Source organism: Mirounga angustirostris, unplaced genomic scaffold (genome assembly GCF_029215605.1).
Source record: "Mirounga angustirostris isolate CCGP_5_RB_7025 unplaced genomic scaffold, mMirAng1.0.hap1 SCAF_7, whole genome shotgun sequence".
Lineage (NCBI taxonomy): Eukaryota > Metazoa > Chordata > Mammalia > Carnivora > Phocidae > Mirounga > Mirounga angustirostris.
The window spans coordinates 95,617,231-95,642,517 of NW_026991715.1; the positions used below are offsets into that span (position 1 = coordinate 95,617,231).

General features: G+C 42.0%; 1 protein-coding gene across 1 annotated transcript in view; it reads right to left on the reverse strand.

Annotated features, from left to right (window-relative positions):
- Positions 1 to 25,287, reverse strand: part of DOCK2 (dedicator of cytokinesis 2) — a 419,219-nt gene that overhangs the window by 358,128 nt on the left and 35,804 nt on the right. The window contains exons 7-10 of the mRNA XM_045901591.3: positions 20,903 to 21,038; positions 11,472 to 11,626; positions 5,779 to 5,860; positions 310 to 445 (exon numbers count right to left, since the gene is read on the reverse strand). Of these exons, the coding sequence (XP_045757547.1) occupies positions 310 to 445; positions 5,779 to 5,860; positions 11,472 to 11,626; positions 20,903 to 21,038 (509 nt within the window). The remainder of the gene's footprint in view (positions 1 to 309; positions 446 to 5,778; positions 5,861 to 11,471; positions 11,627 to 20,902; positions 21,039 to 25,287) is intronic.

Genomic DNA, 25,287 nt, shown 5'->3' on the forward strand with positions numbered 1-25,287 from the left:
TAGATCCCACTCGTACTGTTCTTCCTTCTTCACCATGCTGGGGAGCAAAGGCACCAACTGCTCAGACAGCACCAAGCTCCCAGTGCTCTGCTGCAGACACGAGGAATCCATTATTCACTGCCTTTATCATAAATCTGGACTTAGTCACCAATTATTTTGATTTAGTCACCAGAAATGTAGGTATTAGGAGCTGTCTGGTATAAATTGGGGGAGGGGGGGCAAGGAGGAGAGGGAAAGAAATAATCTTTAAAATTTAGCCATATAAAACATGCACTTCGATAAAAGTTTTGGTTTATAGTGTGTCATTACCTGCCACCCCAAAGGGCCGCCTCAGTCCCTGCGTGCACTTCTTTGTATTCGTATCCTTGAGATCCATCTTCCCCACTCGGACTATTTGACAAATCAAGTAAATTTTATCCCTGTTGAGGTCTTTGTTTCCAAGATCCTGTAGGGCAGGAAATGAATAGTTACACATCATGTGTCTAAAGAAGTAGGAAAGGAAGCCCACTAATAATAAATTGTGGGGGGATGTACTTAGCACATAGTATACACAGCCCAATCATACAATTAGTCCTGGGAAAGGTAGAAAACAAGACGATCATAGCCATTTCATAGACAAAAAAGGTGAGTTTTAGAAAGGAAACTGAGTGACAGGTCTCTGGTGTTCAATCCCAATTCTTCAATTTCAAACTAATAAGGAGAGAAGGATAGAAGTACAATATCAGCTATACGGGTGGCATGTCCTATATGCCAGCTGATGGATCCAAAATAGCATTTGCCACAAATGACTTCATCCATCTCATCACTGCTCAGCACCACTGAGGGAGAAAGCAAAAGGAAGAGGGTGCAATCCCAACAGTTACCATTTACTGAACACCTGATGTATGTATATCCCTCAGGAATGGGTTGTTGTGGCACCAAACAATCCCAGCATCTCAGAGCTTATAAGACAACAGAAGTTTACTTCTAGCTCAGGGTACCTGCTCAATGCAGATGGCTGGGAGCCCCAGTCATCCACCTACCCTGGGCTCCTAGCTGACCGATGATCCATCTCATCACAACACATGCTTCTACTGTCCCCACAGCAGGAGAAGGGAAGGTGGCAAATTACCTACTGGCCCTTAAAGCTTCTACCCAGAAGAGACACATCACTTTGGCTTGCATTTCAATGACCAAAGCAAGGCAGGTGGCTGTAGTTAACTTCAAGGGGGACAGCGGAGTGCACTCCAGTGTGTGCCTTAAAGAAGACCACTGACATGGTGAACTCTGCTAATGTGTCATGCACTGTGCTAAGTTTCTCATAAGCCATTGTCTTGTTTGATCCTTAACAACACTCTGAAGTGGATAGTATTATTGCACCCCCATTTTATACATGGGAACACTGAGACACAAAGAAGACAAGGGGCTTCCCTGGGGTCAAGACCTTAGTCCTTGGAGACATTGTCCAGTCATTCTAAGACCAAAGTCTATAAACCTAACCACCACAACATATCTCTCGCACCATCAGAAAGATACAGAGGAGGGAAAACCACCTGGACCACCTCAGTATCTGACTGTCCTGCTCAAATCTAAAAGCTTCAATGTTCTTGGGACCACCTTCCAGCTGGGCTAAGAAGAAAGAACATCAAAGCATGTTGTTGGCATCAGAGTAGAGAATCCTGGGCCTGGCCTTACTTGAGAATAGTTGCTTTTCCTCAAATGAATCCTCATATAGGCATATGCACTGGGAATAGCCTCTCAGCTCACATAAGAGCCAGGGCCCAGGCAAAGCAGCCAGCCCCACCCTCTCATTGTGGCTGGTGGGGAAAGAAGAGTGCAGGGGGTGCAGAGTTTCTGGAAAAAAAACATGGCCCCAATGTGGTCCACACCTTTCTGCTTGGGGCCTGTGATGGTTACATTTTATGCATCAACTTGGCTAGGTTATGGTGCTTAGCTGTTTGGCCAAACACTAGTCTAGATGTTGCTATGAAGGTACTTTGTAGGTCAGATTAACATCTATAATCAGTTTACTTTAAATCAAGGAGATTACCTTCCATAATGTAGATATGCCTCATCCAATCAGTTGAAGGCCTTGAGGCCTTATTCACTGTTGTACCTCCAGCACCCAAACCTGAGGTTTCCCAGTGAAGGAGGAATTCTGCCTCAGGACAGCAGTATAGAAACCCTGCCTGAGTCTCAGGCCTGTATGGCTGCCCAGCCATACAGATTTTAAATTTGCCAGCCCCCACAATCATGGGAGCCAAACCCTTAGAATAAATCTATCTATATATCCTATTGGTTCAGGTTCTCTGGAGAACTACTGACTGATACAAGGGCTGTCCCTTCACCAGCTGGGGAAATGGACATCTGCTTCCCTACTCTCCAAAGTCTCCCTGCTGGGCAGGGGGAAAGGGAAGGCAGGGGAGAAGGGGGCTTTCTGACTAAGGAAGCTCAGCCACTCATTTGTATTTTAAACATTTGTATTGTATTTTAAACATTTGTATTTTCTGCCCTGCCCTTTAGGCACTTGAATTTGAGATCTCAATTACTTTGCATGCAGATGGTTGGACAGCCTTTCTCTGGCCTGCCTCACTCCTTCCTCCCACCCACCCTGAAATCCCCTACAAACTTATCTTTAGAAGCCATGTTCATTATTTCACTTCTCTCCCCACAATGACGTTACCATCTCCTTATTTTCTACCCTATTAGTGCTAATCGTCCCCAGCTGACGTGAAAGGTCCCAGACATAATGTATTTCCAGCTGTCCTAGCCAACCAATTCCCCACTATTCTCTGCATGTAAGTTCTCTATTTTTGTCACAAAGATTCCTCTATTGCTCCACAAACACACGATGCTCACTTTAAACTCGCTTTTTCCTCCTAAGCCCCCTGTCCACACCTCTGACTCAGATACTTGGCCTCTTATTCCTCTATATATCCAAATCCTTCCCATCCTTAAGAGCTCAAGTCTTGCTTCCTTTATAATGACCTCTGCCCTTAATTCTTTCTCTTATCTCATTAGGAATTGTCATATTTTTAAAAATATCTAGTTGGTATCTTTCAGAGGCATCCTAGAACCACAAAGGCCCTGCCACCTGAAAAGATCCTTCTAGATGTTATGGGCTGAATTACATCCCCTCAGAATTCATATGTTGAAGTCCTAACCCACAGCACCTCAAAATGTATTTGGATATAGGGCCTTTCAAGAGGTGATTAAGCTAAAATGAGGTTATGCGATCTCCTTATAAGCAGAGGAGATTAGGACACAGACACACACAGAGAGAAGACCATGCAAGGACACAGGGAGAAGTGGTCATCTGCAAGCCAAGGAGAGAGGCCTCACAAGAAACCAACCCTGCAATCACCTTGATCTTGGACTTCCAGCCTCCAGAACTGTGAGAAAATAAATTTCTGTTCCTTAAGTTACCCAGACTGTGGCACTTTGTAATGGCAGCCCTGGCAACTAACATACTAGGTGAGCCTACAAGGTTCTTAATTAAGCCCTTCTTCCACCCCTCTTCTCTGAAGAGATTTCATTTGATCAAAGGAAGACACCAGATCTTTAAGAGCTGCCTCATCATCAGAGACTCTTGGCACTAGAGAATCTTAGCATGTTACAGAATACTTGAGCACAAGTTATTCTCTGGAGAGTGTATAAATGTGCCATCCTCACTCAGAACTGTGTTCCAATCTGTGGTGTTTCTCAATCATTTTTACTTTGGCCTTATAAAACTCAGACATATTAGGGAAGCTGAGGCAGGACAAGAAAACTTAAAACACATGTCACCTGATTTAGTAATTTATTAGCACTCCTTTTACTGTTCAGTCTTGTTTCCTGTGTATTAGCAATAACCCCCAAACTGGGCAAATTCTTTGGGAAACTGGTAGTATACTCTGCTTTCCTCTTAACAGAGCCAAGGAAGGTGAATGCTTATAAAGCATTCAGGGGAAGTTCACCATCAGCCCAACCCACGTTCCTCAAAGAGGAATCCAGAAAGAGCTAACATCCAGAGACAAGAGAAATAAGGCCAGAAAGGCACATGCCTGCCAAGTCTCATCTTGTCTCTAACTTAAACATCACCTCAATGCCCAATTGAAAGTAAAGCCCAGTCACACACCATCATATCACCCTGTTTTAATTATCTGCATTGCATGGATTGCCTTTTAACATTTTCTTGTTTATTTATTCATTTACTTATTTTCTGAATTCCCCCCATCACATCTTGAAAACAAGGGCCTATCAGCTTATTCAATGCTGTGTCCCCCATACCTAACACAGAGCTTACCCATAGTATTCACTGGATAGCTCTTGAATCAATAGAAGAAGCTAGAGCACCATGACCTTCCTTGTCCCAAAATGAAGACTCCCATCATTTCAAGATGGAGAAGTATCATCCCATTGAACCAGTCAACCAAGGTTCTCAAGTTCATTTGCTATGGGAAGGAGAGGTGGTGGCACAGGCAGAATTCCATGCAGGCAGAATCACGTTCTCATTGATATTGAGAGACACAAATTTACTGATGCCCTTTCCTTCATATTTACATCATGAATTGGTTCTCTGCAAAATCAACCATTGATTGATTCCCTGTCCTGGTCCCTCTCATGAAATATCTGTCTCCTGGTTTAATCAGGAAGCCCCATGAGACTTTCCTATTTATCAAGAAAATAAATAGGCTCCTCCTTCTAACTAATATTAGATAAACAGGACTGAGACACATTTATATATGCCAGGAAAACTTTGTCTAAGCAATTAAGACTATGATCTTACTCCATGCCTCTGGCCCATTTTTCAGGAAATAACAAACAAAATAAATCAGCTGCACTCCAATCTAATTGTGACATAACATAAGACATTGCATTTAATGGGCTGTAACTGGAAAGTTATTGTAGAACAACGTAGGTTAATCTAGCATGTCGGTCACTCCTGGATCAAACTCACGGGTTTGGCCAATGCCCAAATCCCTCCTTGGCTCCTCCTCTGTAATTTCCCTTGCTAACACAGGCAACAGAGTGAAAAATCTCATAAATGCTCTTTTTCCTCAAAGGAGCTTGCAGAGAACCAATATCTTTAGGTATCTTAAGATCACACTCTTAACACACCCTCATGGAAATAGGACAAGAGAAAGGTCTTTGCTGGAAATAATAACCTTATCTTTTTCTTTCCACTGTTTGTCTTTTCCAGAACTAAAAAGCCAGGCTCACTTTTGGAAATAAATCGTCCAACTAACAATTGATTTCAACATTTCTACATATGTTTTGCCCAGTGAATACTGGTATATAGAAGAATGATCTCAGGGATCTGTTAAGATCCTTAGTCATCTGTGATTTGATTATGTTCAGAATATCCAATTTACCAATGCAGTCAATGTTCTTAGAAGATCTTTTCTTTTTTCTGATACATTTTATAGAGGTTTTTAGAAAGTCTGAGCCAAAGAAAGGAACTCAGGTTAACCATGAATTAACTGATAAATCAGAACAGCTGCTATACCCAGTTCATGTAGACATTATTGCTGGAAGGGATCTATGCTTGTTTACACAGCACTCTGTATGTGTTCTTGGTGTGCATGTGAGTGAGAGAGAAAGAGGGAGGGAGCTAGAGAGGGGAAGATCCATCTTCCTAATTGCTTCCAAAGGGCACACAACACCCCCCCAAACCCCGTCTGCTCTGAATCTCTCCAAAGCCCAGAACACAAATCTGCATGCAGGTCATGTTCTCTCCTAACCAAGTGACTGGTGTCATTCCAAGATCATACCCTTGTAAGTATGGAAGACAGTAACAAGAACACAGCGCACACCCACCGTGAAGACCACTTTCAGGTTGTTGAGCATCTCGATCTCCTTCGGGAAGCCCTTGCTACCCCATCGCACCAAGTAGTTCTCACTGTGGGAAGAAGAGTGGCAACCCATTACTACTTGGGGCTCAACAATGCTTTGGTAAAAATACTCACTGAGCCTTTACTCTGTGCTCAACAAGTACTGGCTGCTGGGGACATGGTAGTGTCGGAGACAGACATGATCCCTCCTTCTAAGAGATCACAGTTCTGTCTAACAGAGACCGGGGGCAAAGAATCACTAATGTGTGCATTCACAGTCTCTTTCCCTTCCCCATCTGCTGAGCAAATTCTGGCCCAGCTACCTAATATTTTTGAAGAGTAGCAGCATTCTCTGTAGAATTAAGAGTGGGAGAGATTGGGGAAAGGATTTTGGTATATTTTGCTGGACGTTAAGAACACATTTGCCCTTCTCATCTCATTCCCTTTTCAAGACTAAATAAAGATTTGAATTTTTAAAAAATTACCCATTGGACATGGGGCTGTTTCCTTGAATGGAACATCACACTGTGATGGGCCATAGACGGCCTTAGCCATTATCTGAGATACACTTAAATAACTATCTAAATGCAGTTGTGACAACTATTTATATTCAATTGTGCTATAAAGACAAAGTTCAGGGTGTTGCAAGAATGTATATCAGAAAAGTCTGGACTAGTCTGAGTGGTCAGGGAAGTCTTTGCCAGGTATATGACATGTAAATAAAGTCAGTCAGGAAAAGAGAGTGAGAAAGGGAAATGTTTCAGGAAAAGCAAACATACATTCAAAGGCCCTGAGGCAGGCTGAAGCTTGATGCATCTAAAAAAAAAGATCTGAGGAGAAAGTGATAAGAGAATACTTAGAGAGGCGTTGTAGGCCATTCAAGGATTTTGACTTGATCCTAAAAGGAATGGATACTCACTAAAGGATTGTATGAGGGGCAGTCACACAGTTCTGACCTATAATCATTTACCATCTTACATCTTCTAATAACCATACACCACCTTGTGAGGTTCATACTAGTTAGTCAGTCCAGCCACACTGGGAAAATTGAGAAGTCTAGCGCTTCTTTAACTTAAGAGAAACTTGAGAGTTTGCTGAGTTGAGTTATAACATTTGCCATGCCATATAAGAGCATATATAGTTGGTGTTAAACAAATGCCCATTATCTTGAATTAGGATAAAAATAAAATAAAGCCCCAAAACCAAGTCACCCCCCAAAAAAACGTAACAAGAATTTATCAAAGTTAAGGGGAATTGCCTTAACAATGTCTTGTTACTCTCTCTACTCACTCCTGGAAGACTAATGAGAGCAGTCTGAGCAAGTTCAAAGGGGAAAGGGAACTGATAACAAAATGAACACAGTTCTGGATTAACCACTGGTTAAAATTCAATCAAGTTGTACTATGGTGAGCGCTGTGAATTGTGTAAGACTGATGAATCACAGACCTGTACCTCTGAAACAAAGAATACATTATATGTTAAAAAAAAAAAAAAAAAAAAAGATAGTAGGAAGGAAAAAATGAAGGGGGGAAAATCGGAGGGGGAGATGAACCATGAGAGACTATGGACTCTGAGAAACAAACAGGGTTCTAGAGGGGAGGGGGGTGGGGGGATGGGTTAGCCTGGTGATGGGTACTGAAGAGGGCACATATTGAATGGAGCACTGGGTGTTATATGCAAGCAATGAACCATGGAATACTACATCAAAAAAATTAATTAATTAATTAATTAATTTTAAAAATCAAGTTAAATGTAGCTTTTCTGGGGCGCCTGGGTGGCTCAGTTGGCTAATCGACCAACTCTTGGTTTCAGCTCAGGTCATGATCTCTGGGTCCTGGGATAGAGCCCTGCATGGGCTCCATGCTTACAGGGAGTCTGCTTGAAAATTCTCTCTCTCTGTCTCCCTCTGCTCCTCCCCCAGCTTGCATGCACACACACTGTCTCTCTAAAATAAAAGAAATAAATCTTTTTTTAAAAAAAAAAAGTTAAATGTAGCTTTTCTTCCTTCTTTTTAAAAATTTCTTTTATTTTTTAAAAAGATTTTATTTATTCATTTGAGAGAGAGAGAGAGCACATGCATGCTGAAGGAGGGGTAGAGGGGGAGGGAGAGAGATAAGCAGACTTTGTACTGAGTACAAAACCGGACCTGGGACTTGATCCCCACAATCCCGAGATCATGACCTGAGCTAAAACCAAGAGTTGGACACTTTACTGACCAAGCCACCTAGGTGCCCCTCTTCTTTTTTTTTAATAAGTTCCAAAAATTTTAGTGGAATTTTCAGCAAACTAACTAAGAAACTGCCAAAGCTCCATTAAAAAAAAAGACAGTTATTTCCCACCGGTTATTTCTAGAATGTCATAGTGAAATACCTGGGTCTTTCCCAGGACCTTTGATTACATGTAGCATGCCCAGGAGAGAACCAGCCTGTTAGGTCTAAACATTAGGCACCAGCAATTTTCTCCTAGGGGCAATACAATCATAAATAAGAAAAGCAACTTAGAGGGCTGACCTGGTTCTATCCATCCCTGCCCAGGAAGACCTGGATGGTAAATCCAAAGGCCCACCTTGCACCAAGACAGGTGAGACCTACTGCACATGACACTCTCCTCCGTGGAAGGGGAGAACCATCCCAACTCCTCTTCAAGCTTTTTTTTGGAAATTAGCCTTGCCACTGGCCATCTACACTGCTTCTTTTTGGTCCTATGGAAATTTACCTTAAACTTCCCAAACCAAATCTCTTCAGGCATCCACTGGAATCAGTCCATGATTCATCCCAACATTGAAAGCTCAGTCTCAGCCAAATGTCCCCAGTCCACATTTGGGCCACATTGAAAATACCCTCACTTGCCTTTGGCAAGGAATGCCTTGCCTTGCCATTGTATGTCAACCCTGGCTAGACAGGAGTGGACAAGACTGATTTCTTAGGGGAAGAACAGCTATCTAGAGTGGAAAAGGGTGCTTCCAATTTCCCCTGCCCCTCTTTTGTATCATGCCTCTTCTCACCTTTCTCTGTTGCCTACTTCCCCTGCCCCCCCTTTTTTGGTTTTTGCCCCCTTCGTCCCCCCTCCTCCTCATCTCTCAGTTTCCTGAGGGCTTCCCTGTATTTCTGGCCCTCTCAGAGGCATCACTCAGGCATGCCCCATTGAGCATATCATCTTGTGTGGCACGTCAGGGAAGAGAGTTGCCTCTTTCCACAGAGCTGGTTCAGGTCATCCATCACTTAGATGGGCCAGTAGGCCAGGCACCCCTGTCAACTCAATCATGAAGCATCATGTTTTCTGAGAGGCAGGACCGGTCCTGTGAGTGCTTTCAGGGTCTTTGTCACAGGTACCTTGGGAATAGCTGGCAGGGAATGGCAAGGGGCCTATGGCACACAGACCATCTCAAGTGTGTTCTAAGGAAGCAGGAACACTCACCTGCAGTGTTCACCGAGGCCCAGCCCGGTGAATTGGGCTGACTTTTAAATATTAGGGATTTAGGTTTGCTATAAAGAATAGCTGTCCACCATGACAGTGCTGAAACCCTGATGAGAACCACTCAGGGTATTCGATATAACTCTTTCCTTGGTGACATACAGAAGTGGGAACTAGGGGCACCTGGGTGGCACAGTCGGTTAAGCATCCAACTCTTGGTTTCAGCTCAGGTCGTGATCTCAGGGTCATGAGATCGAGCCCTGCATCAGGTTCCATGCTCAGCACAGAGTTCGCTTGAGATTCTCTCTCCTTCTCACTCTGCCCCTCCCACTCGTGCTCTCTCTCTCTCTAAAATAAATAAATCTTTTAAAAAAATAAAGTGGGTATTAGCTTGTCTATCTGGAATCAGATAGATGGACCTGAATAGAAATCTTAGCTCTGCCATTAATAAATACATATGACTTTGGACCAGTCACTTGACCTTCCTGGACCTCATTTTCTCACCCAAATGACATGGACTAACGAGAATTAAATGAGATCAGGGTGCCTGGGTGGCTCAGTAATTAAGTGTCTGCCTTCGACTCAGGTCATGATCCCAGGGTCCTGGAATCAAGCCCCGCATCGGGCTCCCTGCTCCGCAGGAAGCCTGCTTCTCCCTCTCCCACTCCCCCTGCTTATGTTCCCGCTCTCACTGTGTCTCTCTCTGTCGAATAAATAAAAAATCTTAAAAAAAAGAGAATTAAATGAGATCATGCACAGACCTCAGTTCAGTCTTCTTAGATGGAAAGCCCCTCCATGTTTCACAAATGTCTCTAGGAGAGCCATTATTTTCCAAAGTACTACTATTCACTAGGCGCTGTATGTGATCTCATTTAATCATCATAACAACCAAGCTAGGGAAACAACACTTTCTCCATAAAGGCAGAGATTATACTCCAGCTGCATTCTACTATGTCAACTGGGACTTCAAATATGGGACCTCAATATGCGACCATGTGTTGGCCCAAAACCCCACTGGAGGAGACCGGCAGGGTCACCACCTGGGACAATGGTCTGAGCCACAAGCAGAGGCCAGGGGCCCAGTAGTTGGGGCTGGAGGTGTACCAAAGTCTTTTCCCTGGAGATTCTCAAAAAGGTGTTCTTGCTTCCTCAAGCTGAGGCACCCAGAAGTTCCCTTACTTTCTCCATTCTCAAGAGCAATCCATTAAAGTGGTAATAATAATAGCTACTGCCACTTGGAGCTCTGTGTGTCAAGCCCTGTGCTTCATGTGCTTTTTCTCATTAAAGTCTGAGAAAAAAATGACCCTGTGAGGTTGGCACTAACATTTTGCAAATGGGCAACTCAGGCTTAGAAAGATGAGCTACTTGCCCTAGGTTAAGAAAGAGTAAATGGCGCAGCCAGGATATGAACTCAGACAGATTTCAGAGCCCACATTCTTAGCTTACTATCACCCTGGAGGAAATGAAGCTCTCACCATTTACATCCTTTTTTTTTAAGATTTTATTTATTTATTTGACTGACAGAGAGAGAGAGAGAGCAAGCACAAGCAGGGGGAGTGGCAGGCAGAAGGAGAAGCAGGCTCCCAGCTGAGCAGGGAGGCCGATGGGGAAATCGTCCCAGGACCCTGGGATTATGACCTGAGCTGAAGGCAGATGCTTAACTGACTGAGCCACCCAGGCACCCCCACCATTTACTTCTTTATTCCCATTTTATTTGTTTATTTTGTTTTGCTTTGTTTTTGTTTTGTTTTTATTTTTTACTTAAATTTTTATTTTAATTTCAATTAATTAACATACAGTGTTATATTAGTTTCAGGTGTACACTAGAGTGATTCAACACTTCCATAAATCACTCTGTACTCAAAATGACAAGTGCACTCCTTCATCCCCAATGCCATCACCTATTTCACCCATTCCCCGCCTACCCACCTCCTATTTTAAAAGTAGGTATTTTTAGTCTATCCAACACCACCTGTATGAATATCATTTTTTCTGGTTGTTTTCCAGTATCAAAAACCTATTTATAAAACCCTACTGTGTAACCATAAGCACAGTACAGGAAAAATTTGGGGGTAAATAATATTTCTACCTGACTCGCATATCCTGCAAGAAGTTATTTCCACATTTTCCACATTTTCAGGCTCAGTTTCTCTTCTAGGTGGGAATTTCTCCACAAGTGATGATGGGAATAAAAAAGATGCTCTGTGCTCTGCTAATTCCAACCTCTCATATACAGAGAAGTCAGGCAATATTGAACACACCTACCTTATGACCATTTGCTTGTTGGGGTCATAGAGAGACATGAAGAGCTCAGCATCTTCTCCAATTCGGCACACAAAGTTCCTCACAAAGACATAGAGGCTGTGGGTGGGGGATGAGGAGATCCGGGAATACATTCCATAATCTGGCTGGTCTTTGGACTAAGAGTTGGAGGGAAGAAAGGAGAAAGGTGGAGAAAATCAGCCCAGTACCACTTAGGATTCAAACCTGAAGATTTCTGCAGTATATCCAGGTCTACCAGCAAAAGTTGCTGTGATCTGAGCCAAGTCACTTTGACTTTCTTGGCCTTGATTTTCTTATTTTGGGAAATACCACTGTTTGGTCCAGGCTTCCTCATAAAGTTAATGTCATAAAAAGCACAAACCATAAAAAGAAAAAAATGCTTAAATGGACTTCATCAAAACTAAAAACTTCTGCTTTTTTAAGAATGCATTTAAGAGGGAGGAGCAAGATGGCAGAGGAGTAGGAGACCTAATTACGTCTGGTCCCAGGAATTCAGCTAGATAGGGATCAAACCATTCTGAACACCTATGAACTCAACAGCAGATTGAAGAAAAGAATAGCAGCAACTCTCTGAGCAGAAAAGCGACCACTTTCTGGAAGGTAGGACATGTGGAGAAGTGAATCCGAGGTGATATTCAGGAAGATAGAAGGCGGGGGAGGGGGCCTCCGTCCACTGCTTCTGGCAAGTGATAGAGCCGTGGGGCACAAAATCGGAACTTTTAGAAGTCAGCTCCACTGAGTGATATCGCTCCAGTGGCTAAGCGGGGGGTGTAACCCTTGCGGGACAGTGTGGTCTCAGGACCCTTGGGGTCACAGAAAGACCGGGGGTGCCTGAGTGCGGCAGAGCTCCCCAGTATCAGAGTGGGGAAGCCAGCTACAGAGACAAAACGGAGGCGCAGGCTCTCAGCTCGGGGTTGCCATAAACCGTGATCCGCGGCACAGTTGGGCCACTGATCTTCCAGCAGGGACCCAACAAGCGGCAGATCTGGGGACACTCCCCTTCCTCCCATGGGAGGAGCGGCACGGGAGCGCACTGCAGGGATCTACTGGGTTTGGAGACTCCACACGGGGTCGGGTGCCAGAGATAGAAATGCTCAGTCACAGGCTGGGTGAGCACGGAGTGCGATCAGAGACCGGGGAGACGGGAGTGATTGACTGCTTTTCTCTGGAGGCTCACTGAGGATCAGGGCCCCAAGTTCTCGGCTCCTCCAGGGCGGAGATTGGGAGGCTGCCATTTTCACTCTTGTCCTCCAAAGCTGTAGGGAAAGCTTGCAGGGAACAAAAGCTACAGAGAGCAAACCCCAGCAGATTACTTAGCCCAGACCCGGCAAGGGCAGGGCAATTCCACCTCTGGCAAAGACATTTGGGAACCACAGCAACAGGCCCCTCCCCCAGAAGATCAGCAAGAACAGCCAGCCAAGACCAAGTTTACCGATCAATGAGAATGGCAAAACTCCAGCACTAGGAGAATATTGCACACAGAATTCATGGCTTTTTTCCCATGATTCTTTAGTCTTTCAAAGTTAATTTTTTTAATTTTCTTTTTTTTCTTTGAATTTTTCTATTTCCCTTTTACAACCAACATCTTATCAATCCCTTTTTAAAACAATCTTTTTTAGGGGTGCCTGGGTGGCTCAGCCGTTAAGGGTCTGCCTTCGGCTCAGGTCATGATCCCAGGATCCTGGGATCGAGCCCCACATCCAGCTCCCTGCTCAGCGGGAAGCCTGCTTCTCCCTCTCCCACTCCCCTGCTTGTAATCCTTCTCTCGCTTTGTCTCTCTCTGTCAAATAAATAAATAAAATCTTTAAAAAAAAATCATTTTTAGTTTTCATTTTTAGAGTCATATTCTATCCCTTCATAGTTGTTAACCTTATTTTTGGTATATATATATATATATATGTTGTTCTCTCTTTAAAAATTTAGGATACAGTTTCTCCTAACAGACCAAAATATACCTTAAATCTCTAGTGTATGGTTTTGTTCTAGTCTCCTGCCTGATCACATTCTCTCCTTTTTTTTTAAATCCTCTTTCTTTTACAAACAACTTCTTATCTTATCAATTCCTTTTATAAACTCTTTTTTAATTTTCATCTTTACAGTCATATTCCATCACTTCATCGTATTTACCCTTGTTTTTGTACATATATAAGTTTTTCTCTCTTTAAAATTTTGGGAGGCACTTTCTTCTAAGAGACCAAAATATGCCCAAAATCTACTGTGTGGCACTGATCTATGCACCAGCCTGATTATATTTGATCATATTCTTTTTTTTTTAATCTTTTTTTTTCTTTTCTTTTTTTCTTTTTTCTTTCTTTCCCTTTCTTTTCCCCTGGTTTCAGGTCTCCTCTGATTTGTTTAGTGTATATTTTTCTGGGGTCGTTGTTACCTGTTAGCATTTTGTTCCCTCATTCATCTATTCTCCTCTGGACAAAATGACAAGATGGAAAAAATCACCTCAAAAAAAAAAAGAACAAGAGGCAGCACCGACTGCCGGGGACCAATCAATATGGACATTAGTAAGATGTCGGAACTAGAGTTCAGAATGACGATTTTAAAGATACTAGCTGGGCTTGACAATGGCATGGAAGATATTAGAGAAACCCTTTCTGGAGAAATAGAAGAACTAAAATATAACCAAGTCGAAATCAAAAAGGACATTAACGAGGTGCAATCAAAAATACAGGCTCTAACTGCTAGGATAAATGAGGCAGAAGAGAGAATCAGTGATATAGAAGACCAAATGATGGAAAATAAAGAAGCTGAGAAAAAGAGAGATAAACAACTACTGGATCACGAGGACAGAATTTGAGAGATAAGTGATACCATAAGACGAAACAACATTAGAATAATTGGGATCCCAGAAGAAGAAGAAAGAGAGAGGGGCAGAAGGTATATTGGAGCAAATTACAGCAGAGAACTTCCCTAATCTGGGGAAGGAAACAGGCATCAAAATCCAGGAGGCACAGAGAACCCCCCTCAAAATCAATACAAATAGGTCAACACCCCGATACCTAATAGTAAAACTTACGAGTCTCAGAGACAAAGAGAAAATCCTGAAAGCAGCTCGGGATAAGAGATCTGTAACCTACAATGGTAGAAACATTAGATTGGCAACAGAACTATCCACAGAGACCTGGCAGGCCAGAAAGGACTGGCATGATATATTCAGAGCACTAAATGAGAAAAATATGCAGCCAAGAATACTCTATCCAGCTAGGCTGTCATTGAAAATAGAAGGAGAGATAAAAAGCTTCCAGGACAAAAACTAAAGGAATTTGCAAATACAAAACCAGCCCTACAAGAAATATTGAAAGGGGTCCTCTAGCAAAGAGAGAGCCTAATAGTAACATAGACCAGAAAGGAACACAGACAATACACAGTAACAGTAACCTTACAGGCAATACAATGGCACAAAATTCATATCTTTCAATAGTTACCCTGAATGTAAATGGGCCAAATGCCCCAATCAAAAGACACAGGGTATCAGATTGGATAAAAAAACAAGACCCATCAATATGCTGTCTGCAAGAGACTCATTTTAGACCCAAAGACACCCCCAGATTGAAAGTGAGGGGGTTGGAAAACATTTACCATGCTAATAGACACCAAAAGAAAGCTGGGGTGGCAATCCTTATATCAGACAAATTAGACTTTAAACCAAAGACTATAATAAGAGATGAGGAAGGACACTATATCCTACTTAAAGGGTCTATCCAACAAGAAGATCTAACACTTCTAAATATCTATGCCCCTAACATGGGAGCAGCCAATTTTATAAGCCAATTAATAACAAAAGCAAAGAAACACGTTGACAACAGTACAATAATAGTGGGGGACTTTAACACCTCCCTCACTGAAATGGACAGATCATCCAAGCAAAAGATCAACAAGAACATAAAGACTTTAAATGACACACTGAAACAAATGGACTTCACAGATATATTCAGAACATTCCATCCCAAAGCAATAGAATACACATTCTTCTCTAGTGCCCATGGAACATTCTCCAGAATAGATCACATCCTAGGTCACAAGTCAGATCTCAACCGGTACCAAAAGACTGGGATCATTCCTGCATATTTTCAGACCACAATGCTTTGAAACTAGAACTCAATCACAAGAGGAAAGTCACAAATACATGGAGGCTAAAGAGCATCCTACTAAAGAATGAATGGGTCAACCGGGAAATTAAAGAAGAATTTAAAAAATTCATGGAAACCAATGAAAATGAAAACACAACTGTTCAAAATCTTTGGGATGCAGCAAAGGTAGTCCTAAGGGGAAAGTACATAGCAATACAAGCCTTTCTCAAGGAACAAGAAAGGTCTCAAATACACAACCTAACCCTACACCTAAAGGAGCTGGAGAAAGAACAGCAAATAAAGCCTAAGCCCAGCAGGAGAAGAGAAATAATAAAGATCAGAACAGAAATCAGTGAAATAGAAACCAAAAGAACAGTAGAACAGATCAACAAAACTAGGAGCTGGTTCTTTGAAAGAATTAATAAGATGGATAAACCCTGGCTAGACTTCTCAAAAAGAAAAGAGAAAGGACCCAAAGAAATAAAATCATGAAGAAAGAGGAGAGATCACAACCAACACCAAAGAAATACGAACAATTGTAAGAACATATTAGGAGCAACTATACGCCAGCAAATTAGATAATCTGGAAGAAATGGATGCATTCCTAGAGATGTATAAACTACCAAAAGTGAACCAGGAAGAAATAGAAGACCTGAACAGACCTATAACCACTAAGGAAATTGAAGTAGTCATCAAAAATGTCCCAAGAAACAAGAGCCCAGGGCCAGATGGCTTCCCAGGGGAATTCTACCAAACATTTAAAGAAGAATTAATACCTATTCTTCTGAAACTGTTCCAAAAAATAGAAATGGAAGGAAAACTTCTAAACTCGTTTTATGAGGCCACCATTACCTTGATCCCCAAACCAGACAAAGACCCCATCAAAAAGGAGAATTACAGACCAATATCCTTGATGAACATGGATGCAAAAATTCTCACCAAAATACTAGCCAATAGGATCCAACAGTACATTAAAACGATTATTCACCACGATCAAGTGGGATTTATCCCTGGGCTGCAAGGTTAGTTCAACATCTGCAAATCAATCAAGGTGACACAAGACATTAATAAATGAAAGAATAAGAACCATATGATCCTCTCAATAGATGCAGAAAAAACATTTGACAAAGTACAGCATCCTTTCTTGATTAAAACTCTTCAGAGTATAGGGATAGAGGGTACATACCTCAATATCCTAAAAGCCATCTATGAAAAACCAACAGCGAATATCATTGTCAATGGGGAAAAACTGAGAGCTTTCCCCCAAGGTCAGGAACACGGCAGGGATGTCCACTATCACCACTGCTATTCAACATAGTACTAGAAGCCCTAGCCACAGCAATCAGACAACAAAAAGAAATAAAAGGCATCCGAATCAGCAAAGAAGAAGTCAAACTCTCACTCTTTGCCGATGATATGATACTTTATGTGGAAAACCCAAAAGACTCCACCCCAAAACTGCTAGAACTCATACAGGAATTCAGTAAAGTGGCAGGATATAAAATCAATGCAGGAAATCGGTGGCATTCCCATACACTAACAACAAGACAAAAGAAAGAGAAATTAAGGGGTTGATCCCATTTACATTTGCACCCAAAACCATAAGATACCTAGGAAGAAATCTAACCAAAGAGGCAAAGAATCTGTACTCAGAAAACTATAAAATAGTCATGAAAGTAATTGAGGAAGACACAAAGAAATGGAAAAATGTTCCATGCTCATGGACTGGAAGAACAAATATTGTGAAGATGTCAATGCTACCTACAGCAATCTACACATTCAATGCAATCCCTATCAAAATACCATTCACTTTTTTCAAAGAAATGGAACAAATCATGCTAAAATTTGTATGGAACCAGAAAAGACCCCAAATAGCCAGAGGAATGTTGAAAAAGTAAAGCTGGTGGCATCACAATTCCGGACTTTAAGCTCTATTACAAAGCTGTCATCATCAAGACAGTATGGTACTGGCACAAAAACAGACACACAGATCAATAGAACAGAAGAGAGAGCCCAGAAATGGACCCTCAACTCTATGGTCAACTCATCTTTGACAAAGCAGGAAAGAATGTCCAATGGACAAAAGACAGTCTCTTCAACAAATGGTGTTGGGAAAATTGGACAGCCACATGCAGAAGAATGAAACTGGACCATTTCCTTACACCACACACAAAAATAGACCCCAAATGGTTGAAAGACCTAAATGTGAGACAGCAATCCATCAAAATCCTAAAGGAGAACACAGTCAGCAACCTCTTCGACCTCAGCCGCAGCAACTTCTTCCTAGAAACATCACCAAAAGCAAGGGAAGCAAGAGCAAAAATGAACTATTGGGACTTCATCAAGATCAAAAGCTTTTGCACAGCAAAAGAAACAGTCAACAAAACCAAAAGACAACTGACAGAATGGGAGAAGATATTTGCAAATGACATATCAGATAAAGGGCTAGTATCCAAACTCTATAAAGAACTTTTTAAACTCAACACCCAAAGAACAAATGATCCAATCAAGAAATGGGCAGAAGACATGAAAAGACATTTTTCCAAAGACAGCCAAATGGCCAACAGACACATGAAAAAGTGCTCAACATCGCTTGGCATCAGGGAAATCCAAATCAAAACAATGAGATACCACCTCACACCAGTCAGAAGGGCTAAAATTAACAAGTCAGGAAACGACAGATGTTGGCGGGGATGCGAAGAAAGGGGAACCCTCCTCCACTGTTGGTGGGAATGCAAGCTGGTGCAGCCACTCTGGAAAACAGTATGGAGGTTCCTCAAAAAGTTGAAAATAGAGCTACCGTATGACCCGGCAATTGCACTACTGGGTATTTACCCCAAAGATACAAATGTAGTGATCCAAAGGGTTATGGGCACCCTGATGTTTACAGCAGTAATGTCCAAAATAGCCAAACTATGGAAAGAGCCAACCTGTCCATCAAAATTGAATGGATAAAGAAGATGTGGTATGTATATGCAATGGAATATTATGCAGCCATCAAAAGGAATGAAATCTTGCCATTTGCAACGATGTAGATGGAACTGGAGGGTATTATGCTGAGTGAAATAAGTCAATCAGAGAAAGACATATGTCATATGATCTCAGTGATATGAGGAATTCTTAATCTCAGGAAACAAACTGAGGGTTGCTGGAGTGGTGGGGGGTGGGAGGGATGGGGTGGCTGGGTGATAGACATTGGAGAGTGTATGTGTTATGGTGAGCACTGTGAAGTGTGCAAGACTGTTGAATCACAGATCTGTACCTCTGAAACAAATAATACATTATATGTTAAAAAAAAAAAGAAGAAGATAGTAGGAAGGGAAAAATGAAGGGGGAGAAATTGGAGGGGGAGATGAATCATGAGAGTCTATGGGCTCTGAGAAACAAACTGAGGGTTCTAGAGGGGAGGGGGTGGGTGGATGGGTTAGCCTGGTGATGGGTATTAAAGAGGGCACGTACAGAAAGAGCACTGGGTCTTATATGCAAACAATGACTCATGGAACACTACATCAAAACTAATGATGTAATATATGGTGATTAACATAACATAATAAAATAAAATAAATAAAATTTAAAAATTCATTTAAGGAAATGAAAAGGCTAGGCACAGACTGGGAAAATATATTCACAAAGCATATATCTGATAAAGAATCTGTATTCAGAATATACAAATATACAATTGTATTTAGAACATACAAAGAGTTTCTACAACTCAGTGATAAAAAAATCAACCCAATTAAAATGGGTAAAATATTTGAACAGACTCTTCACAAAAAAAAGGATACAAATGGCCATGGCCAGTAAGCACGTGAAGAGACAGATGCTCAACATCACTAGTCATTCAGAGAAATGCAAATTAAAACCACAATAAGATACCACCACACAACCACTAGAATGGCTAAAGTTAAGAGACAGGCAAGACCAAGTGTTGAAAGAATGCAGAGCTACTGGAACTCTCACATACTACTGATGGGAATGCAAAATTGTACAGCCCTTTTGGAAATAGTATGGCAGTCTCTTAAAATGTCGAACATACACGAATCATAGGAACCAGCAACCCTACTATCAGGTATTACTTAAAAAGAATGAAAATATATGTCTGCACATATGTTTGCAAATGTTCTTAGCAGTACTAATTATATAGGCCCCAGGTGGAAACAACCCACATGTCCAACAATGGACAACTAGTTGATGGTACAGCAACTCAACAATAAAAAAAAAAAGTAATATATACAACGTGAACCTCAAAAACACCATGCTGAGTAAAATAAGTCAAACACAAAAACCATATGATTTCATTTATATGAAACTCTAGAAGAGGCAAAAGTGTAATCACAGAAAACAAATTAGGGATTGCCTGGGCCTGGAGATTGGGAAAGGGGATCAATGACAAGGGGACTCAAAAAAACTTTCAGGGTGACACAACTGTTGATATCGTGATTATGGTGGAGTTGACTCAACACTATACCTTAGTAAGATTCAGTAGACTGTAGTTCATAAAGAATTAATTTTGTGTGAAATTATCTTAATAAAACTAAAAACAAAGTTGTTTTCAAATAATACACAGTGGCTAAAATGACTTTTTTAATCGTAAGTCAGATTATGTTAAATTTGAAAAAAAAAGTTTCCTTGAACTCTTTTGTTGGCTTTCCACCATACTTGGGATAACATCTTAACTCTTTTCCGTGACACCTCTGGCCCTGTGAGAGCTGGCTTTTGCTCCCTACCTCTCCAAATCATTGCTTACACTTTCCTACTGCTCATCATGTCCCATCCACACTGGTCTTTCTACTCCTTGAACATTGAGAACACAGTCCTACCTCAGGGCCTTTTCACTTACTGTGCCCTCTGCCTGCAACACTTTGTCCCTGGGTCTTCCCAGGCCTGGTGACTTCATATTATTCAAGTGTCAACTCAGATGTCTCTTCTGAGAGAGGCCTTTCTTGATGTTACCTTTTAAAATAGCTCCTGATTCACATAACCCTAGCTTATTGCCTTTTAGAGACTTAACACCATCTGGAATTAATTTGTCCATTTATTTATTTACTTCTTATTGCCTTTCTTCTTTTCCCCTCTCTGGAATATAAAATCTCCATGAGAACAGGAAACTTGCCTTACATTAAACTACCTGTGGGATAGATGCAGAATGAATTACAGACCCGAGTACAAAAACACAATAAAATGCATGTGGTTACTGATCATCTCAGGTCATAGGACAGATATCTCCTTGAATAATAGAGTCTGGTTAATTAGCCTATTATTTGAAGTTTATGATGTATATGAAGTATATGACTGCTATATGACTGCCAAAGCCTATTTTACAAAGCTCACCATTTCTTCCTTGATGCGCTCTGTGATTTTATCAGTCGCTTCCTCGTGTGCATGGAACAAGCTGATGACGCTGGTATTATCAGGGTCTAAGATATTTCCATCGTCATCTCTGACAATCAGATCAAGCTCAAGAATTCTGAAAAGCAAAAACAGAGGGTGAGGATAAATCAGGGGAGGCTTAAGCCTTTAAGATGTTGGTGAGAAGTTTATACCAGAAAGTTCTCCTGGTCTCTGAGAATTGCAGACTTCCATGGAACAGCTCTACACCAACAGCCTTGCACACAGCTGTGAGGCATACTGGTATAGTTCAGCCTCTTTGGGTGGTACTCTGGAAGTGTATATTAAATTTGCTTAAAATGTATATCTCCTGCGATACTGAATCTAGAGAAACATCCACATTTGAGCGAGAACTTGTATTACAGCATTGCTTGCATCAGCAAAATGTTGAACAAAACCACAATGTCTGTCAAAGGGAGAATAGCTAAGTAAACTGTGACCTGTAATGGAATTCCATGTAGCAGTGCTTAACAAATATGATATAGCTTTAATATGTTTAATGATATATCTCAGTGAAAAAAATAAAGTATGGAAAGATGCATACACTAGGTTAATATAAACAAATAAACCGAGCCAGATATATTGTCAGGATGCATGTACATGAATGAAAAGAAAAAAGAGAAGGGTTTGGACAAAAAGTGCCAAACCACCAATACTACCAACAGGGGTACCTGTGAGGAGGGGTAGGACTCTGGGACCAAAAGGGGCGGAGGGGTCAAAGGAGACATGTGCCTTATCTTAAGTTGTTTTACAATGTGATATGATATAATATAACATAATATAACATAATATAATAAAATATAATATAACATATAGCAGAGAAGGTATTCATATGTTATCTATTGAACATTTTGAACACAGTTGCTGGGGAAAAAAATCTCAGATATATTGCTTGTTATCCACAGCTTGCTCTTTAGCTCTTTGACTTCCAGGCCACAAGCTTTCCCCTGCTTGGTATTGATTTGTTTCAACTGCATCTGTCATTCTGATTGACATCAATGATACTTAATAACAGCAAACATACAGCACTTGCCGTAAGCTCACATACGTTAAATGTTTTATGTATATTAATGCATTTTATGTACTATTAATACCCCCATTTTACAAATGAGGAAAGACCAAAGATATGGGGGCTAATTAATTTGCTCAAGATCACATAGCTAGTTAAAAAGTAATGTGGCATCCTGGTTGTACTCTTAACCTCTACAGTATATTTTCTAGATGGGAGGCACTTAGGAGCAGTACTGGATTAGGGGACCAAGGGTAGGTTTGCAGAGGCCTGGATTTGAAGCTGCTTTTGCACTTGATGTTGAGACGGAGGACCTCGCTGTCCATACAAAGAAGGTAGGGGGAAGTGGGCTGATGAAGACTCTGAGAAGGCCAACAGTGGTCCTACTAGGAACCATTATTGAGTACCAGATTCTGGAAGGCAGCAAGGACAAATGAAGGAGACTGTTTCCACCTCTTATTTGAGAACCAGATGAGAAGCACATCTCTCATCTCATCCAAATGCAAACAGAAGGGAGCCAAGGTTCACCCGTTTGTCCACATTGATTAGGAAATTAACTTCCAACTAGATATGACTCATAATGTTGCACAGCCATGCTGCCGAACGGGCGATGCTAAGGGGGAATAAATGCTTTCAACTAATGCTGAGCAGAGACTCGCGTGACCTCAGAAAAGATGGAGCATAGCCAATACATAATTTAATGCCAAGATCTCTCTAGCTCTTTTTCTTCAAAATTTATCAAAGTGGATTCGATTCTAAAATGTATGAATAAAACCTTCTTTAGGGTCCAGCTATCTTGGGATTTGGAGGAGTCATTTGAGGATTCCTCACTCCTTGGAGACCAAGGGGCTTGCCCATTATTGGTCTCACGTGGAATTTCAGAAGCTTTAGTAGTTACAGCCCAGGACTGTCAGAAGTCCCATAACCCAAGGTTAGGAAAGGCTGTCTCCCAATTGAACAGCAGACCATTTACTTTGGAGAAATGAGCATTCTGACATTCTCTCCTCAGAGGTAGTCCCACACTGCTCTCTTCTGTTTGAGAAAGTGATAAGATGAACCCAAAACAAGGGCAGGGGAAGAAGTCTCTACCATATGAATTTTTCAAAAACAAAAACATTTTAATGGTAATGAAAACAGAAATGGCTCCTTCTGTGGTTCCTGATCATCCTCTGGACAAATCCAAACTCCTTTATTTGGCACTTAGGCCTTTAAGGTTCCAGCCCCAGTCTGCCTTCCTCTCCATGTTCATGTTAATCTCTGAGCTCCTCCCACATTCTCCCCCCACCCCCAATTTCTTTACCTAATAATTCCCACTAGTCTTGTTAGATTCCAGGCAGATGTCAGCCACCGCCCTGCCTCCCCCTGCCCTCTTGTCTGTGCTTCCTGCTCTTGGGAAAGGCATGACTTCCTACTCCACTGTCTGTTCACTTCTCTCTCTCCCATATTAACCTACACTGTCCTTGGAGGCAATAGAATGCAGTAATAGTTAAGCACTTGAACTCTGGAGCCAAGCTATTGGTTCAAATTTCAGTCATCTGGGGCAAAATGACCTAATCACTCTGTGAGCCTTATTTCCGTCAACTGAGAAATAGGGATGATAATAGTACTTACCTACTTCATAGAGTTGTCATGAGATTTAACTGAATTAATGTATGGAAAGTGCTTAAAACAGCACCTGGCAGATAGTCACCACTCAGTAAGTTATTCTTAATTCTCTGCTTGCTTTTTGTTGTTGAGATAGCAGCTGTAGTTTGTAAATATCTGTGTCCTCGAGGCCTAGCAGGTGCTCAACAAAAGTTTGAGGTCTGAATGAAGGAACAAAGTGATTGATGGGAGAAATAGGCTGATTCTGGTCAGTGCTCCAGCCCTAAATTCCCATCCATCATGCTTCCCTGACTCTCACAGGAAGCCATCCACCCCATATTAGAACTCTGAGCTCCAAACACGCCAAGCTGGTGATAACTGAAGGTGTCCAAATCTCCCTCCCTTCCAGCTAAGTCATCAGGGAAGGGAGGCAAGAAGCAAGGGGCTCCCTAGCTCAGGGTCTCCGTTTCCAAGGATGCCTCTCACTTCCCCAAAGGGAAGTGACTGAAACCAGAAGCACAGGGCTGGTCCAAACAATGCTGCAGAGGCACCGCTGACCTGGGGAGGACCCTCTCCTCCTCCTCCCATCACCACCATTCATGCACTCATCCAGCTATCATTCACTGAGCACCTCTCGTGTGCAGACCCTGTTCCCGACACAGAGAGGTAAATTAGATAGCCACTGTCTTATAGGGTTCCCATCACAGCAGGGGAGACAGGCCAGTAAGGAGGTGATTACTGTGGAGGGTGCTAAGGGCCTGCAAGAGCACCTCACCCAGCCAGGGGTGGGTAGGGGAAAATCAGAGAAAGCTTCCTACGAGCGGTGACCATTTCTTCCAACCTTGGCCTTTTTTCTTAGGATGAAGAAACAACATCTGAAGGTCACAGAGGCCATTACTGCAAAGCAGCTAATCTCCCTTGATACTCACACTCCCAGCTGTGACCGTTCCCAGCTAACGATGTCACTGCACCAGTGGCGGCAGCAGCTGTGTGGCAAACCCTTCCTGTCACTTTGGGATGATGTGCATTATGAGCAGATTTGGACACGCTTGCCAGCCGCCAGCAGTGGAACCAGCAGAAGGACTGGGCTCCTGGGATGGGAAGCAGCTGTAAGCTGGACCCGTTGACTTTCCTAGTGCCTATGGATCTTCTTTCTAGTGCATACGACAAAGGCAAGAAAGCCTGGCTGCTGGGAAATTTCCTTCTTATCGCCTTAAATGGGCTCTTTCTACTTCCCCCTTGGGCCTTATGGCCCAGGCTTCTGACCCATTTCACAATCTTCTAAACCTGCCATGCTCTCTCATGCACTCCTACCTTCCTTTTCTTTTTTTTTTTTTCCCTACTTAATACTTCTTTATCTTTCAAAATTACCCTCAGGGTTACCTCCTTCAGGAAGCCTTCCTTGACTTCCTTCTCCACATTGAATTAAGAGTACTCTTGTTTTATAAGCCATCAAACTTACCACAATACATATTAGCAGTTTGCCTGTAGCTTACTCCTAACCAGACTGTGGTTCCTTAGCAGACAAGAGCTTTTATTTCTAGAGCTTCAACAGCTAGCAAGGTATCAGACCAATCATAAGTGTTCGAGACATGTTTGTTGTTGGGATGAATAAGCAAATGAGTAGGATTTAGAGGTCATCCAAATAACCAGGAGGGAGGAGTTCTCAAATGCATCCAGGTAGCATAGTGGTGGGCCTATGGACTCTGGAGCCAGATTGCTTGGATCTAAATTC